General features: G+C 33.1%; 2 protein-coding genes across 2 annotated transcripts; both read right to left on the bottom strand.

The window, feature by feature from the left end:
• Positions 1-425: 425 nt before the first annotated feature.
• LOC133190652 (prostaglandin E2 receptor EP4 subtype-like) lies at positions 426-1,597 on the bottom strand. The gene is made up of 2 exons (XM_061326343.1): positions 839-1,597; positions 426-708 (listed from the first exon to the last, which is right to left on the bottom strand). Exons 1-2 carry the CDS (start codon positions 1,595-1,597, stop codon positions 463-465), a joined length of 1,005 nt encoding a protein of 334 aa, XP_061182327.1. The 3' UTR covers positions 426-462.
• A 10,443-nt stretch (positions 1,598-12,040) lies between these two features.
• Positions 12,041-16,220, bottom strand: LOC133190651 (prostaglandin E2 receptor EP4 subtype-like). The gene is made up of 2 exons (XM_061326342.1): positions 15,453-16,220; positions 12,041-12,343 (listed from the first exon to the last, which is right to left on the bottom strand). The coding sequence occupies exons 1-2, from the start codon at positions 16,218-16,220 to the stop codon at positions 12,041-12,043; spliced, it is 1,071 nt and encodes a 356-aa protein (XP_061182326.1).
• Between the last annotated feature and the right edge of the window lie 495 nt (positions 16,221-16,715).

Below are 16,715 nucleotides of genomic sequence, written 5' to 3'. Positions count from 1 at the left end.
AGATTAATATGTGATATTATAAACGATATAAATATAAAATTAACGCAGTGCAAAAATCCATGATGCAGGGAAAAAAGGGGGATAGAGCACAACAAATCCACAGAGTCAGGAAAATAAAAACCAAAACTGCTTCCAAAGTTTATGACAGACGTCACAAAAGTAATTTTGATAGGGACACAACATTTATTATGTTAATCATGACATTCTGATATATTGATCTGCTATAAATACTTTTCCAATTAGCATAATATTTGTTTTGCCCCCCCCCCCCCTAAAAAATCATGATTTTGAATTGTTTTCAAAAAGATTTTAACAAAATAATTTTGCCAAAAACTGACTTAAAACACGGATTTAACACACGTTCGTTTAATGTACAGATAATTCTTTATAAAATGGATTGGAATATAATTTCATATTCTCTATTTGTAGAAGTCGTCAACATATCTGGCAGAGGATAGAGTGTTACATTGACCTTCTTTGCAATGAAAAAGATGACGGTGTGGTTTCTTGGGTACTACTCTCAGTTGTTAAATTAAATTTGCCACAGAAACCACCACAGCGTTTCTGTAGGATTCGGAGATTTTCCTTTCTCAGAAGAATGTAAATCCATGGATCTACGACTGAGTTGGTGACTGCAAATCTTAGCACCAACAGTTCTCTAGGACCATTTCCTTCAATCCACATGGCAGCATGTGCAAATATTATTGACTTAAAAAGAAAGAAATGAATAAGAAGTATTGGAAAAACAGTTTGAAAATACTTTTAACATAAACACTCAGAGAGAGAGAGAGAGAGAGAGAGAGAGAGAGAGAGAGAGAACTGATGACCAATTCCTTACAATTAGCGGTATCCAGCAGACGGTGAATGCCACGACAATGACCAGAAGTAAAATCATGTTGAAGACATCACTTTTCTTTACCTTGCGATTAAGTCCTTGTTTGGATGCTCTTATATTTTTACAAAGTGTTATAATGACAAATATATTGAGGGAAATGGTTGTAATCAAAATACTATATCCTAAAATTGAGTATATAAAGGAATTAACTCTGTCCATCGTAGAACTTCCAACAAAGTTCAAAAAGCACCAAGATCCAGGGTAGAAATTACAACTCGAACCAAGTCCCATCAAATGCAACGAGGAGACGAAGGTGCTAAAAGTCCAGATGGATAATAGTGTTATATTTGTCCGACGCTCCTTTCCAGCGATATTGTACTTAAAAGGATATAAAATAGCCAAGAAACGATCGAAAGACATGGCACAAACAATCAGTGCCGAGGATAGTGGAGTAAATGTAAATATAAATGAGCTATAGTCGCAAACAGGCTTAGGAAAATCATATGTAAAGTCTGATTCATATCTCATCATCACAATGGGATAGACCAACAGAATGCCTCCCCCGTCTGTCAAAGCTAATCCGACGACGAGTCTATAAAAAGGTTTCCATTTGTGTCTCTTTCTGGACATTAACAACACGATCAGTGAAATTAAATTTCCAATAACACCCAAAGCAAACTGTAAACTGGGTGGAACTGCTGATTCCCACACCCTTGCCTGTGTAGTGGAGTTGGAGATTGAAGAGAGGACTGTTGTAGTCATCTCTCAAATAATGTGATCTGCAGAGGTTCGTCTTATTAAAGTGAATACCCACTGAAGATGTATTGCGTATAAAGAAAATTAAATTTCCTGTGTATGCACATTTTTTCTTACATCAGGGTTCTAGAAAATTAAAATCTGTTAAATTAGTAATGAAGCGGGAAGAAATCATAATTTCATTTTTTTATGACATATACAGTAAAAACATTTTAATCTGACACCGGGGCAATCCATTTAACAGTGAATCCCTATCTATACGTTGATTCCTAATTTCAATTTTCATGTTCTTAACACCGTGCAATCTGACAACCCTGTCCATTCCGACACAAAAGTTGTGCCCTAGTGTCGTATTAGACAGCTTTCACTGTAAATGAAAATGATGACAGGGAAGTCAGAACAACAATGATAATTATATAGATTGGTTAAGACGCATAAATTTATAACGAATAGGAAAGAAGGTGAAAAAGTTTTCGAATCAAGATCGAGATACACAAGGAAGCAGTTTATACCATGAAACCATGAAAGAAAATTGTGAGATATGACAGTTAAGAAATATTACCTAGCTTCAATGATTATCAATTAAAAATGAAACCGACATATATAACTGCAGTAGCTTTGATCATTCGGAAACAAGAGAATAAATAGAGCTGATAAAGAACAAATAAAATTTGGAGAAACAGGGAAAAATCATATGCGCAGCGTGCTTTTGAATGAAATATATGAAAATAACGAAGAGTATTCAAGCTCAAAAGTCCATTAAACAATACAAATTTTGGAGCAGAGCAAACACGGACCTCTAAAACATCAGAGGTGGGATCAGGTGCCATGGAGGAGGGAGCATCCCCTGAACACCCACCTTGTGCTCCTTGTCATGATCGGGAAATAACGGAAAAATCCGTCGACAATTCAGTGTGTAAATAATGCCCTAACTATTAGTATGAAAAACGTCAGTCAGCATTTGACTTAATGATAAATAATATTTGTTGACAAGGTATTTGTATCGACCATAGAACTTAGGAAATGACGACTTTAAACGAGACTGCTGATATACTTGTTTCATCCACTTGTTCGTCAATAACGTACCTCGTTTAAGAAATTGTTCATACGTAGAGCATGCTCTTGCGTATCGAATCAACTGAGATATATAAACCCCGGATGCAGGTGATGAAGGTATATTGTTGCATAAGTAAGGGAAGTTGACGATTGAAAAGTTAAAGTCATCACGTTTATCACATTGCTTGGTTGTTAGATTACCATAAACGTCTTTTTCTAGTAAAATATCCAAATATGAAACAGATGTGTCAGACTCTGTGGTATCTTTTATTTCAATCTCACTGGGATATATCGTATCGACATAAGAATGGAAATAACCATTGTTAATTGACAAATGTCGAGTTGAAGACCACAGCAAGTGTTTTCTTCTTTTCACGAAAAAGATTTTGAACAAATCCTGCTTCATATGAATACAAAAATAGGTCTGCTAATAACGAGGCGCAATTGGGAATTCCAATAGATTGTTGGAAGACCTGGTCTCCAAAAACCATATAGATATTGTCAATCAAAAACTCTTTAATATCAACTTCAGAGTACCTGTGTGTACCATCAGAATGTTTTTTAACAAAATAATTTTGCAAATGACCATTGACAAGGTAAGTAAATTCACGAGTTCCATTTTATTGAAAAAGCAGCTGTCAATATCAAAAATCCTGGACTTTAATTTATCATGGGGAATGGTTGTATATAAAGTTGAAAAGTCTTAAGTTTTTATGTTGTTGATTTTCGTAAAATTTTGTGATTTGAAATTTTCCAAAAGTTCTTTGGAATTTTTAAGTATTCACATCTGATTTACACCACTTCTCGAATATATTGTTGCACAGTACTTCTGAAGTTTTTCCTTCACTACTTTCAATATTTTAGTTGAGTAGTAAAGAAAGAGGTATGGTAGAACATTTACTGGAACCTGCTATGTATCTTTGTGAGGATTTTTATTAAGTTTCGGAATCCAATATAGATATGGTAATTCAAATTCATGTTGATTGTTGGGAATATTAAAAATTTTCAAAACTGACATATGATTTTGAAGAATTTCCTCCATAGAAAGGGAGCTATGGGTATAAGTTGGATTACCACTTGTAGAATTAAATCCCAGTTCTTCTAAAATACATTTAAATAATGAGCCTTACAAAGACAATGTTGTTACCTGCTTTGTCAGCAGGGACCAGTGCATACTGATCGCTAATCTATCTGAATCTTTGTTTACTTCTAAATTATTGAACACAGAAGGATAGTTGGTTTTCATTTTGCCTCTCAATCGCTTAATGCGAGATTTTAACATACATCTGATACATTTAATCCATTCTGACAACGTGTCAAGATCTTCTTTTTCATGTCTGGCCCATCGCCTGGCGTAATCTTTCACAGAATCCATAATATTTATAAAATTATGACGCCAGTTAAAAGATCGGGGTTCCTTTAATTAATTAAAAACATATTTATCTGTGTTTTACGTCAAATATACTCCAGCGCAATTTATTTGAAATGGTATCATTAGAAACTGGTTTCTTTGTCCTTGGTTTTAGCAGTTGACTGCGCAATTTCCAAAGCATAGCATTTGAAAAATCAATTTTGAATTAAAGAACGCGTATTCGAACAAATATGAGAATTTGTTAAAAAGTTATCAAAATTTGAAAATTGAAATCAAATTTTAATTATGACCATATTTACATAATGCACGAACATTACACTTGTTTTTGTATTAATTTTTTTACCCCTTCCTAGTAGCATAATAATAACACAAGGTATCTAACTCCAAATTACAAGGAGTACCCTCTCCCAAGAGTTGCAGTCTTAAACATGTATTACGCTTCAGAGAAAACATGTAGTGGAATACTGTCGACTAACATTCTCTTCTACGATACATGTATACATGTATTTCTCCACAAAACTACTAAGTATACTAGTATCATTTCGTAAGTTTGTCAGCACCTGCAATCTATCATTAAGTCATATGCTGACTGACGTTTTTCATACCAATTGTTAGGCCATTATCTACACACGGAGTTGTCGAAGGATTTTCCGTTATTTACCGATCATGATAAGGAGCACATGGCGGGTGTGATCGGTCGGCAAGGGATGCTCACTCTTCCATGGTACCTGATCCCACCTTTGTTTTTTGGAGGTCCGTGTATTGTTTTAATGGACTTTGAGTATTTGAGTATAAGAATGCAGTATTGAATACTGTTCGTTATCTCCATATTTCATGCTTTCTTTTTACATCTATGAACAGCTGGGAAGGGAAAAAAGGTGAAGGAGTTATCTCTGCTTGTCTTGTTGAAAACTCCTAAAATTCGTGAATATTAACCCGACTTCTGACTTGTCGTCATTATTTATTCTTCCCTCAACATACATGTACATGTTTATTAGTCAATAGATATAGACTTTTGGTCATATTCCTAATTCTCCCTTGAATCTGGAATGATGATATAGATATTTTAAGAATGATAAAGAGTTGAACAGGTCTTGCATATTGAAATTAATTAAGTTCTGTGGTTGAATTAGTTACCGGTATAGCTTGATTTTGCTTTTCAAAACACCTTGATTAGCTTTTTATATTCATACTGTTTCTTAAAATACATGTATACAGTTTTTTTCAACAAGATAAAAGTCATCCTATGGTGACATGGTATATATTTTCAGCTTTGAACTATTCTGAAAACGATGCATGAAAAAAAATTGTTTTTCAAATATTGTAGCTCTTTCCGAGCACTTACGATTACAAGTTTTTAGTTTTGCATAAGGCTATTAACCTGGAGTATTTTTTTTCTCTCTTCTTTTCTTTCTCTTTTTCTGACATCTACTTGGACCGAGAATTAAAATGGAATGATTAAGAAAAGTTTTTTTTTAATTGATCATTTTTTAAAGTATTTTATATCGTGTAAATCATACTGAAGCTAGATTGATACCCCCCAAGATATGTATAAAAAGATTGTTTACTCACAATCATGTCTTTGATCAGATCTATATGAAAAATGGGGATAACGAACAGTAATTACCAAAGGAAACTGCCAACATTCCGTTTTCTGATTGGTTACAAATGTCACATGGAACTCCTATTACTCAAGAACATGTAAGTTCTTTTCTTAAATCCCATAGGAAATACACGACTGTCTTCAGAGTATGCAAAAACGAATTAAATTACGTTTAAAAATTTTAAAAACAACTCACTGAATCCTCAACTGATTTGTTGAGACAGGTTAAAATACCCCTCAGAGTATAATTATCATACATGAGCCTCTGCAAAAAGTTGTAACTTATGTGAAACTTCATCACATAGTGTTAATTCAAGTTAGTTTAAATCATGACCTCCATGGGTAGGGTGGATCAAAGTTTTACATGGGAATGTATAGGAACAAATCTTCAAAAAGTCTTCTCAAGAACCACTGGGCAAGAAAAATTAAACTTATGTGAAAACTTCATAACAGTGTATAGAATCATATTTGTTCTTTCAAAACTCTACTCCTTCTACAGCTTTGACCCTGGATTTCATTAATACTTGTAGAACAAGTAATCTTTACTAAGATAAATAATTCTGTTTATCGTTTTTTTTTTATTTCCTTGAACACTGTTGCCATGGTTAGTAGAAAAATATTGTGAAATTCATTCGAACCGCAAGTCTTCCTAGAGTTTTGGTTCGATTTCAATGACTATGTGCACAATCAGCCTTAAATAAAGTACATATTTCAATGTTATTCAGTTTTTGATTTCCATGAATGATGCTGCCATTGTTACTAAAAGTAGAGAAAAAATGCAGAAAAAACATCATATTTCGACCCCTATTTGCCTCCCAAGATGAAAATAAAAATTCCGAAAGCTTATTGCACATCTACAGGTCACCACCAATCATCTTCAAATACATGATTAGGATACTGCATAAATATAAGAGAAGTTCTGGTACCAATGTCTTTTTATATACGAAATATCATTTTTCGACCCCCAGGGTGAAAAATGAAATTTCCGAAACCTTATTGCACATCTACAGGACACCCTTACTCATCTTCCAAAAATGATTAGGCTACTATGTAAAATTTTATAGGAGTTCTGGGAATCCGGGTGTTTTTATATACAAAATGTCATTTTTCGACCCTCATTTGACCCAGTGTGAAAATGAAAATTCCGAAATCTTATTACACATCTTCAGGACGCCACCAATTATCTTCCAAAAGATGATTATAGGCTACTGCGTAAAATGTAAGAGGAGTTCTTGGAACTAGGTTTTTGTAGGAAAAAAACGTCATTTTTGGCCCCCTTTTTTTCCCCTGAAGTGTTTTGTACTAGTCTAGGGCAGAAAACAGCATTTAAAATCAATAAAATCGGTTTTACAAATTAAGCGTGATGCATATGGGTATATTTACTTCGCTCCAGACTGTAGAAAATTGCATTTTTCAATATCCATGAGCTATCAATTTTATGACTGAGAAAAAATACAGCTGCCTGTGTAAGAGTCTTTAAGAAACAATGTCAGGAAACATCAAGCTTCAAATGGAAACTGAGTACAATGTACTTTTATTTACCTACAAATTTTTTATGAATGTGAAAAGTTCTCGTAGTAAGGAACTTTCACATGCTTGGACATTATGTTTTAGGAGCATAACTTTTATATATATCCACCCATTAAAAATAATTTTTCTATTTAGCATTTTAATGGTCATATAGCTTACCCAAAAGATGTAGCACTATTTTCACTCTTTCACGGCATTTTGAAATACTTAGGATACTCGGTTGTAAAGCAATAAATATTTACAGATTGCAGAATGATTCAAGGCTTTAGTTCTTTGCACAGTGCCCCTAAATTTTTTATCACAAATTGTTTTTTGTAATATAATCGAGTTACCTCTCATTTAACGTAATCCTACAGAAGTAAATATCATCGTGATTAATAGAGCTAGGATGATATAGGTATCCAGCGATACAATGAATGTACCGATACTGTGATTGTGATATACAAGTGACACCATTCAGAAAAAAAAAACTTATCTGAACAATAATCGCTTACATTTATGTGGCATTTTTCTGAACATATAAACAAATTATTTTTTTTCTCTATATATTAGTATTATGTCGATAAATAAAGAACTTGTATCCAATTCTTTTGTATGTATTATGAAATAAAATATGTTCAAATCATTACATCATTATGCCAACATGCAATATAACTATGCTGACTTGGTAGAAAAATGTTATCAGAGAAGGATTTGGAAACGTTTCAGAAATTATCAAATTTATCAATTATCGCCGACATATGATATCCAACATTCTTGATGAAACATTTATGTCGACATTCAGTTTATTTATGTTGACATGCAAATTGTTTATGTCAACATACAACTTATTTATGTTGACATGCAAATTGTTTATGTCGACATACAACTTATTTATGTTGACATGCAACTTAATTATGTTGGCATGCAACTTATTCATTTGGTCATTAAACTTATTTATTTTGACATGTGAGCTAGTAAGTTATATGTCAGTATATTTATCCTGCATGTCAACATTTATAGGTCTCATCACAACATAAAAATAATTTGCAAATCAACAACTAAAATGTTGGCAATCAAACGAAAGCATATTTGATAATTTTGAAAAAATTTCCAAATTCATATCTGATTTATTTTTCTTGCATGGCAACAAAGTTATGTTTTATGTTGACATATTTTAATATTTATGCAGTTGAGAAAATTATCTTGCACGTCGACATATTTTATAGAAAAATTTACATATAGGGGACAAAATGTTTGCTACCATGTCTACTTGAGAGTAATTACAGATTGGAATTATAGTTGAAGAAAAAAAAATGGACTGTTTAGAATACATTTTTTTTTATTTGTGCTTAATGAGATACATGTATTCCATAGCTTGTGGATTCTTTTCATATCAAAATCTTTTAAACATACCATGTTTTGATGAATTTCAAGGGTTGTATTAAAAAGAAAAGATAGAAAATGGTGAGGAAAAACGAGAATGATATAATTTTAGCGTCCAACATTGGGATTCGTCCAATTACGGTTATTTTTCAAGTTCTTAATTTTTTTGATAAATTATGTAATACTAGTAGTAGGGTATAATGAAAGAAACACATGGTTAAGTATGCAAGATTTTTTTTAAAGATTTGAACAGATATACTTACGCATTTTTGTGTTTTCTAGGGCATTTGTGTGATGTTGATAACCTCATGCTCAGTAGACTCTGGCATGGAGTGTTTTGAAATCTTCCTCGTCAGAATCTGTTACTTAGGTTCAAACTGGTAAGGTTTAATGCCAAGCTCAACATTTATGGCGTCCAATTCTAAAAACTTCAACACATACCACTTATCCGGCTAGTATAGTCGTAGTTATCTCCATTCATATGCATAGATTTTGATGTATTTTTTCTTCAACATATCAAAAAGTAGAAAAACCGTTTCAATTAACCAGTCAAAAATAATTTAAGATATATTTTTTAAATCATTTGAAATACAAAACTGCGGAAATGGGGCCATGGAGCACTTCAAAATTGAGTTATCTGCTAACAACACAGTTTATTTATGTAAAAATGGCGCTTAAACAACATAAAATGTTTAAAACGGTCATTGTTACATCATTTTATATTCAATTTGTGCTGTTATATATTGCTTTATAGATTTATAGAAATCGATTGCAGGTGACATGCAGTATTGGGCGTAAGGTAGTCCTCATTGATATGTAGGCAAATTAAGAGCATAGAGAACCACTCGAGAAAACTCTAAAACATGCACACTCTGAAAATGCTGGAGGAAGCAGGAACTATATCAAGAAAGAGCCATGCATTCGTGGATAAATAGTAGAGGCAGTTTTTGAGTGGTAAAGTCTCTGTATCGACCGATGGTCGCCTGACAGGAAACGAATTATCAGTAAAAATCTGGTCAAACGCGTTAGTAATGTTATGGAAAGTGATAGCCACTTCTCTGTTGCGGAACTTGTGAAGATAATATTACACGGTAAAAAAAAAGAGAATGTCGGTGAACTCTTACCAACTTATTCTACTCGAACAAATGTTAGTACACAAAGTGCAATTGGTATAAAATGTTTTAATTAGTGGGTAAGGCACAACAGACTGTGTAAAATAAAGTTTTTTTTTAAGTTTTTAAATTTTTTTTTTTAAGAAATAGTCATTTTTGTTATGAAATCAAATCAAACGAAACTGCCTACAAAATAAATGTTTTGCATATCTTGTTGAAGTAATCAGTCCAAATTATAAATCTAATATCAATGAACATTACATGACCAGAAAGCATCGTCTGTATTTAGACTTTCATGCAGTTTACAAGAAATGAGCATCTTACAGGTCCTTGAAATTTTGACTTAAATTTAAGTCTGTTTAATGATCACGGGACCAGGGCCAAGAATCATGAAGCAAACTTCGACTTAAGTCCAAATTTTGATCATCTATTAGATGTTTATAACTTGTGAACTGAAACTTTTATTTAGTATATCCAATAAATGTTTGATGATACAATATTGAACAGCAATTTTATTTCGGTCTGTTTTATTTTTAGAGCATTTCACCTTAATTATTTATACAGAGTTTGTTTTTTTAAAAGCTTTAGATGTTTCATGATTCAGTAGCTAATGTCTTAAGCCAAATTTTTTAGCTAAGATGTCACACCCCACTTAGTGGTACTGTATTACTCTCAACCTTAAAAAAATCACATAAAATGTAAATCTTTGCTAAAATATTTAATTTCTAAAGTAATATAAAAGATGCAAGAACATAAAAACAAAGCAATACGTGAATAAAACATACATTAAAGTCCTCCATAATATTAAAAATTCTTAATGATACATTAATAAAGAAGCAGATGGTATTTTCCTCATTAATTTTAACTTTTAAGATTATTTAGCTCACCCGAGCTGAAGGCTCAAGTGAACTTTTTTGATCAAAATGTGCCTGTCGTCGTTGATGTTATCGCTGCCGTAGTCATTAACCTTTTACAATTTCATCCTCTCCAAAACAACTGGGCAAATTCAACTTGGCACAGAGTATCTTTACGTGAAGGAAATTCAAATTTGTTCAAATGAAGGGCCACGCCCTCTTCCAAGGGTAGTTAATTTAGAAATAAAGAAAATTGGGTGTTTCATTCAAAAATCTTCTCGAGAACCACAGGATCGTAAAAGATGAAAACTTATGTAAAAGCTTCTTGACATACTTAAATTCCAATTTGTTCAAATCATTACTCCGGGGGTAGGGTGGGGTCACAGCGGGCAATCAAAGTTTAACATAGAAATGCATAGAAAAAAAATCTTCAAAAAATCTTAAGAACAGCAAAGTCATGATAAGTCATATTTATATGAAAGCATCCTCGGTAGTGTAGATTTTAAGTTTGTTCAAATCATGACACCCGGGTGAAGGGTAGGGCCACAATGGGCAATTAAAGTTTAACTTTGGAATACATAGAGAAAATCTTCAAAAATTATCTTCTCAAGAATAGTAAAGCCTTGAAAGGTCATATTTATATGACAGCAATATCAGGTAATATAGATTCAAGTTTGTTCAAACAATGACCCCCTGGGGTGGTGTTGGGGCACAATATGTGATGCAAGTTTTACATAAAAATATATAAATAGGGGGAAAATCTGCTGATTAGAAAAAGAGGGGTCATAGTTAGGTGAGCGTTGTGGCCCATGGACCTCTTGTGATTCAATGTGATTTTGTACTTCAAAGGACAACGTTTTGCTTGTCATATATCTTTCAAAAGTAAGCATTAATTAAATGTGAAAATTACAAACAGTGATCATGCTCAAAGGTACATTTAAACATTAAACATAAAAAAATGTGACCAGAGCCAACACGGAACTCTGAAATCAGAGTTGGGATCAGGTGCCAAAGAGGAGTAAGAATTCCCTGTCGACCTGTCACATATGTAGTGTGCTCCTTATAATGTGGTAAACAGAAAAATCCGTAGACAATTTAGTGCGAAAGTGATGACCTTAAATCTAATGAAAGACGCCAGTCAACATTTGACCTGACGGCAATCTGCTTAAAATCAGCTGTTTGTTTGGTAACCGTAGCAAAAAAAAAAGAAAAAAAAGAAGAAGCTGATTTTAAGCAAATTGACCCAACGGCAGATTGTATTTGCAAACAAGGTCATCGTATCGATCATAGAAATTGAGGATTGTTGGCTTTTAATGAGATTATTAATATCCTTGTATCAGCAATTTATTAACCTTAGCCTGACTCGATTTGGAAATTGTTTGTATACATAAATGATTTCATATTTTATTAAGTATCAAAGACTGTAAGTTTCTTTCAAATAAAAAAAAATGTTTGCAAATCAAGCATCAGCAACAGCAAAAGCGAAAATAAATGGACTCAGTTTTACACAGGCTCTTCATCAGATGATGACTTGATTTTGATTTCTTCAGAAGTTCTTCATGTACTTTCCTGGTCTGTAAGCCATACTGGCGCTCCCTGTGACCCGTCAGACCGTCTGTATGACGTCATTGAACAAGTACGTTCTCGCGAGATATCCAATGATCTAGAATTCATACCATATGATAATTTGCAACAAATAGCACGATTAAATATTCTTTTTACTGAAAGAATTGTTTCTTTCCGCAGTAAAATGTAGATCCATGGGTCGATGATGGAATTGGTTACTGCGAGCCTCAGAACAAGCAATTCTGTTCCACCATCTCCATCCATCCAAAAAACAGCATGGGCAAATATGACGCACTTTAATATAATAAAAAAGTACTTTAACGTTTTTTTTTTTTGGGGGGGGGGGGTGTACATTTTTTTCTATTTGAATCTAACATTCATTGAATATTAATGCATCAGGGTTTTCTATCATTTCAAATTTAACTATGGCTCAAGACGAACACGAATTGCTTTTATTCGCGTTCTTTTCACGATCGAGTTCGCGAGGCAACCACTGAATAAATTGAGAATAAATTGAAAAACACAACTTTTCTGAATCATGACTTTAATACAAAAATGGTATTAAATATTTGGCAAATTGAAATATAAATTTAATGATAATGAAAAACAATGAACGAACATCGAATTTAACATTGTTAGATCCCCCCCCCCCCAACCTAAGAACGTATTTTAAATAAACGAATATAAGGTAATAGAATTTAAAAATGTTAGAACTAATTGTAATAACAAGTTTGAAGTGTTGAACCTGATTTTTCAAGAAATAAATTTGTTTACATAATGAAAATTGTACACCTACAGTGTCAGGCCAGAGGAAATTCTTGTAGATCAAGAAATCAAGCTTTCACCTGTATATTTACAAGTATTGGTCTCAGTTGACTAAAATTTCTTAAATCTTGTGAAATATAAAACATATTAGCTGTTTCGAGTCATAAAATACTATTTGATGGATCTATTGTTAATTTTTCAACATTACATCAATACATGTTTTCGATACACATGTTTGACTCACAGTGCCAATGCAATTTTAGAGACGTAAATATCTTTAGTAATACTAGGTAATTTTGAAATTAGTATTTCAGAAATCATTTGCAATTACCGGAAAGTGTAAAAAATGGCTTGTTCTTTTCATTCATGCATAAAGAATTTAACTGTGACAGGGCCACCACGTTAAACGGCCAATGAAGAACCCTGCTGTGTATTAGGATACATCTACATGCTCCGCTTCTAAATTTTTAGAATAAATTATAATACACTTCTTGTATATGTTATTATTAAAAGTATTTTATTAAAAATGTTAAAATATCATGAAGTGGGATATTAAGAGTGGGTAGAAGGCGATTGACATAGGCCCTATTCCAAGCAGGAGTTTCAATATTCTTATTATTATTTTATGATACGAATGTAATTCGTTGCTGAATTTACAGTTCTCACACAGGAGCATTCCTAAATATGAAAATTAATCAAATCAATTGGACATGACTAGTTCAACGACTGAATAAAGTACTTTTTGATTTGAATTTAAATAGAGAATTTTACATACTGTAAACCAACTATTCTTCGCGACATCTTTTATTCGCGATTAGTCTGTTTAAAATCAACCCGCGACGATTAATTCTCGCGACTGAGGAAACATTCTCTACAAATACAAAGCAAAATAAATGGTTCGCAGCGATTAATATTCGCGAGTTAAAGTACTCGCGGATATTTCCCGCACGCGAATAAAAGTTGGTTTACAGTGTACGGTTTAAAAGTATTATTATTTTGGTGTTCAATAATGTTCGGTTTGAACAAGCATGGTGTCATTTCAAGTCTCTAAAAGTGGGAAACGTTAACAACGCTGACTGTTGGATTTCTACTTTGCTGAATGATGATATTGCAAAATTAGTTTGCTACAGGGTACACAATGCTTTTGAACAGAAAGAAATTGGTAACAATTTTGCCTGCCTTTTTTCAGATTACTTTATGACATCTTATAATCCGCACTTCCTGATTTCTGGTAAAATGTCAGAAAATATCTTCTTCAAGTGTCAGATGGACACTAATTGTGCTCCTTTACTAGGCGACCTGTTTTCATATTCCTGTGAAGCAGAATTTATTCAAGCACTTTTTCATGAGAAGAAAAACAACCCTTGCTGTGGCCTTCAACTCAACATTTAGATATGTCGACGACTTTTTATCAATAACCAAAAGTTACTTTCATTCATATGTCAACCCGATATATCACAGTGAACCAGAAATAAAAGATACTATAGAGTCTGCCACATCTGTTTCATATTTGGATGTTTTACTGACTATAGACGATAATAGCCAAATTATAACTAAACTGTATGGCAAACATATGTAATCTGTATGACTTCAGCTTTTCCATCGTCAGCTTCCCTTATTAATGTAGCAATATTCCAACATCACCTGCATATGGTTTTTAAATCCCCCAACTGATTTAAGAGGCAATAGCATGTTCTGATTATGATCAATTTTTAGAAGGAGGCAAACTACTGACAAATAAGTTAATGTTACAGGATTTCAACAATCGCGCTTAAAATCAACTTTTTGCAAATTCTACGGTCGTTATAATGACCTTGTTTGTAAGTACAACCTATCGTTGGGTCGTTTTTTGTCTGACATATTTCATAGTATTTGTTAGGTCATTGCTTTTACACTAAATTTGAGTATGGAGAACTCCGTCTTCATGATGAATCATAGGACTCATGGCGGGTGTGACCGGTCAACAGGGGATGATTACTCCTTCTAGGCACCTGATCCAACCTCTGGTGTTTCCAGGGGTCCGTGTTTTGCCTTGATTTACGAGATTAATCACTGTTCGTTATCTTCACCTTATATAAGTTTATTCTTGGTTGATTCAGTTGGTTAAAAGGTTTTTGCATATACTTGACAGCCAAATATTGGCAACCCTTTCCACAGGCTTTCTCAGTTACTCATGGGGTTCCTCTTTCATTCCATCAGTAACATTTGAAGATTTGAATCTGACAGGAGCCTTAGCTTTAGATAATCTTCAAGGCTTAAGAAACCTCCTCTTTGAAATATTTCATATTATAAAAAAACTTGTTCATTTTGTTTGTAAAAGAAAAAAGTTTTTAGAAAAAATATCAGTGATGGAAATGAAAATGTATCCTTCTTTAAATCCATTATATACGTAAAAATTGTTCACTTTGCTTTTATTTTAAATTCCTTTTGGATTAATCAAGTCAGTAATGGAATTAGAATTTTATGATTCATAATTTGCATTAATGGTCTAAGGTGACCGGTTCATTTTTTATGAAAAAAATTAAAGATTTAAGTTACTTGGTATGGATGTCACTATAAAAGCATCATCTGTACAAGAAAAACCATAAAATATAGGTGTTTATGTACGTGTTAATAAAAATAACTACTGCATACTTACAATTAAAGGCGTCCATAATGATGCAAAGACAACTACTATAGTAAGCAAAAATACAATGTTAAAGATGTCTCTTTTACTGTCGTTATTTTGCATTCTAGTTTCCTTTTGTAGACATCGTTTACGACAGATTGTAAACACTACTGTACTATTCAAAGATACAGTCGTCACTATAATTATAAGTCCTATCAGGGAATAGAGAAATGAGTTGGCCCTGTTTAGTATCGCAGTACTGTCATTCGATGTGACGTTACTAAAGTCGATGAAGCACCAAGACTTTGGGTAGAAACTATGACTGTCACCAAGTCCAAACAGATGAAGGCTACATAACACGGCTGAAGAGATCCAAGTAACCCCAAGCATAATGTTAACACGTCTATATTTTGTGTTCGTGTTATAAAAAGTTGGATACATAATGGCAAGGAACCGGTCTACAGACATACCGCAAATAATCATAGCAGATGCAAGGAGCGTGAATGTATATATAAAAGAACTGTAATCACACAGAGCTGGTGGCATCTGAAAACAAGTAACAGCGTACCTTATCATTACGCTTGGGTATACTAGCAAAATTCCTCCTCCATCCGTAAGAGCCAAAGCAGCCACCAGACGATAAAATGGACGCCATTGGTGAGTCTTTGCAGAAAGCTTAAGAACCAGCAAAGCTATTCCATTACCAAGAACTCCGATAGCAAACTGCATTGCAGGTGGGATAGGCGATTCATGGTTACAGTTAATATCGTTAGTGGAATTATTAGATGAATTCTTCATTTTACTGTCTGTAGAAATTTACTTCCTTTAATCTTGGAAAACCTTTTCTGTAGAGTATCTTTCTACATTTTTAACAGCTATCATATCAACATGCTGTGTATGCAGGGGGTTTATCAATAAATTGATAAAATAATTTCTATCTATTGTTTGAACAATGTGATTAGATAGCGAAGTGAAGAAACTAGCTTACCCTCATACACTGTACATACTTTCAAACTCTAATACGGTGTAATAGTAAAATTTAGTGGCTGATTGTTTCAAGAAGCATTTTGACGAATTCAGTGGTTTTTTAGGGTGTACATGTAGTATTGATATTATTTCAAGATTCGTTTTGCATTGTCATATACATACACTAAGTGGCCAAAAGTATTGCAACAAACATGGCTGACGTCATCACATTGTAATATTAAAAGGCATGGAAAAAACAAAAAAAAATCCCATAAAATAAAATCTATTTACTTACTATATTCCGTAAGTATTTTGTTGCATAGCCTT

The sequence above is a fragment of the Saccostrea echinata genome, unplaced genomic scaffold (assembly GCF_033153115.1).
Source record: "Saccostrea echinata isolate AGI-Se365-2 ecotype Australia unplaced genomic scaffold, CSIRO_AGI_Sech_v1 ptg000022l, whole genome shotgun sequence".
NCBI lineage: Eukaryota > Metazoa > Mollusca > Bivalvia > Ostreida > Ostreidae > Saccostrea > Saccostrea echinata.
The sequence above is the reverse complement of the archived record's forward strand: the minus strand, read 5'-3'. Positions and strand labels throughout refer to the sequence as shown.